The 2270-nt window shown below is 35.9% G+C and overlaps 1 protein-coding gene across 1 annotated transcript; it reads right to left on the bottom strand.

The window, feature by feature from the left end:
- Window positions 1–663: 663 nt before the first annotated feature.
- On the bottom strand, window positions 664–1950 carry LOC132559881 (galactoside alpha-(1,2)-fucosyltransferase 2-like). The gene has a single exon (XM_060224511.1). It carries the CDS (start codon window positions 1948–1950, stop codon window positions 664–666), a length of 1287 nt encoding a protein of 428 aa, XP_060080494.1.
- Between the last annotated feature and the right edge of the window lie 320 nt (window positions 1951–2270).

Raw genomic sequence — 2270 nt, forward strand, 5'->3', positions numbered from 1 at the left:
TACAAATTATCATCGTATGCAGTGAATATGAAAAGTGTAACTGAAAATACATATTTAGGTAGACACAATGTAGAGCGTACAGGTGGTCTTAACGTGATTAATGTAATATCTTGTTTGCTACCCACGTGGAACAATCAACTCATAAGAAATGGCGTCCATGTGATACAACTACTTTTATTAACCTCCACGACAGAAGAGCTAACGCTCAGGGTTATACTAAATACCCTACAGTAACACGTACCGGATTTATCCATATATCACAATTAACATCTAGCATATACATATATAACGTTGCAAATGAAGGGCCACGACAGTTCAGTCACCAGCATTAGTAATCACAGCCAAAATATGTGGATAAAAATAATATTGAAAAATATAATCAACAAATGAAAAAGGCTGTATGGAAATCTTGATAGAAATATATAAAGTAATTCAATATTTGCACATCTAACAACTACGTATAATACTAGCTTTAAAGTACTCTTTAAAAAGTCTTGTTTGCGTCATATCGACGCATGATAAGAATGTGTACTGGATCTCTCGCACTCATCCATACACTTTATATTAAAGACATAGCCATACATATTTACATACACATTTCATGTTAATATGGCATACATGATTTTACTCGTCTTAACACGACTTTGGGAATATGTATCGAGATCAAGGAGGTTTGAGTGTCCTAAACAGAGAATTGCTCCAATCAATTTTAGTGGCTTTGATTCCAATCCAGTACGGTAAAATGTAATCCTCTCTGTTGAATCTATAGTGGTTAGGTGGTATCCAATCATAATGTATGACTGTTCCTTTATTTAAAAATGCACCCCACCACCCGTATGTCCCAGTAGATATGATCACGTGATCAGTCATGGACAGCAGAGCCATGTCAACATAGCGGTCATTATTGGCTCCCGAAAACACAGACTTCCCTGTACCGTTGATAACATTTGCTATACACCATTGCCTAGCTTCGACTACAGGGTTCGTCGCAACAATGAATAAAACTTTAGAGTATCGACTCAAGAAATATTGTTTGGCACTTTCTATGTAGGGTTTATCTGCCATTGGGCGATGTACGGGAACATAGTCGCCTCTCCTGATATGTATTCCAACAGTAGTCACCGACTTAAATTCATCGTTTGGATAACTTGTTTTCACTAAACGAGCAATAATTTTTTCCACTTCATCCCGAATGCCGTTTCTCCATGTAAATTGTTGTTTCAGGTCATCAAAAGAATTTGCAAAGTATTTCCAAGATTGTAAGTACCCATTAAGTCTCACATATTTATCTGTTTCTTGGATATTGAATCTGGTATAATATCTTGGCTTACCTTCATTAAATGATTTCTGTTCTCCTCGACAGTATTCCGATTTTGGCTTTTTTTGTTTGGGAATCCCTTCAAATGGACCATATAAATATACCCCGTTACTAAGGGCAAGTGTCATATTAAAATCGTATGCGATACCATAGCATGAAGCATACATGAACATAAGGTTTCCAAGTGCACCACTGTACTCGTTACAAATATATCTCTTCATGTCCTGACGTATCGCTATGCCAACTACATCCTTTGAGATTTTCCGTTTTAAATTTTCAATCTTAAACGATTCATTACTTCCTGGGGGTGGATGTGACGAAATAAGCAACGTTGTCTGTTCGTTTTGCTTAACTTCTGGTATTTCATTTCCTTTATTCATTCTGCTTCCGGGTTTGACATGTTTGGCATCAGGCACTTGAATGCTTTTAGAATTCCTCTCTGTGTTCTCTGCATTACGTTGTCTCTCATCCGGAATATCAGAGCGGCCATCATTGAAAAGTGTGATTTTCATAGGAAGAGGTTCGCTCTTCAATGGCACATGCGTCAGGTTGGACCCCATGTAACTTGCTATCATGAATCCAAATGAAAATCCAATGATAAGCAACAGAATAACACCGGAAGTACTGGTCATGGTGAAGGGAGGTACACTGCCGTTCTGAAAAAATCAGATATACAATTAATTTTTATTTTAATGAGTAATCTGTAATCGGGATGCCATCAGATAATTTTCTCATGACGTTAAAACAATCAAACATGCTTAATATTTACTGAATAAACGAAAGTAGCTCACATAACGCAAGTATAGTTACATGTAATACTGTTGTGTGTCCATTTTTAAATTAATTATTTCCGCTTGAATACATAAATTGGTATTAAAAAATCTGTCAAAAAATAAATGCTTGATTTTTTACGTTGATATCATAATGTGAAATGAATTTAGGAAAATAGAGA

The sequence above is a fragment of the Ylistrum balloti genome, unplaced genomic scaffold, assembly GCF_031769215.1.
Source record: "Ylistrum balloti isolate Yb309-2 unplaced genomic scaffold, AGI_CSIRO_Ybal_v1 Utg370990, whole genome shotgun sequence".
In the NCBI taxonomy this organism is placed as follows: domain Eukaryota; kingdom Metazoa; phylum Mollusca; class Bivalvia; order Pectinida; family Pectinidae; genus Ylistrum; species Ylistrum balloti.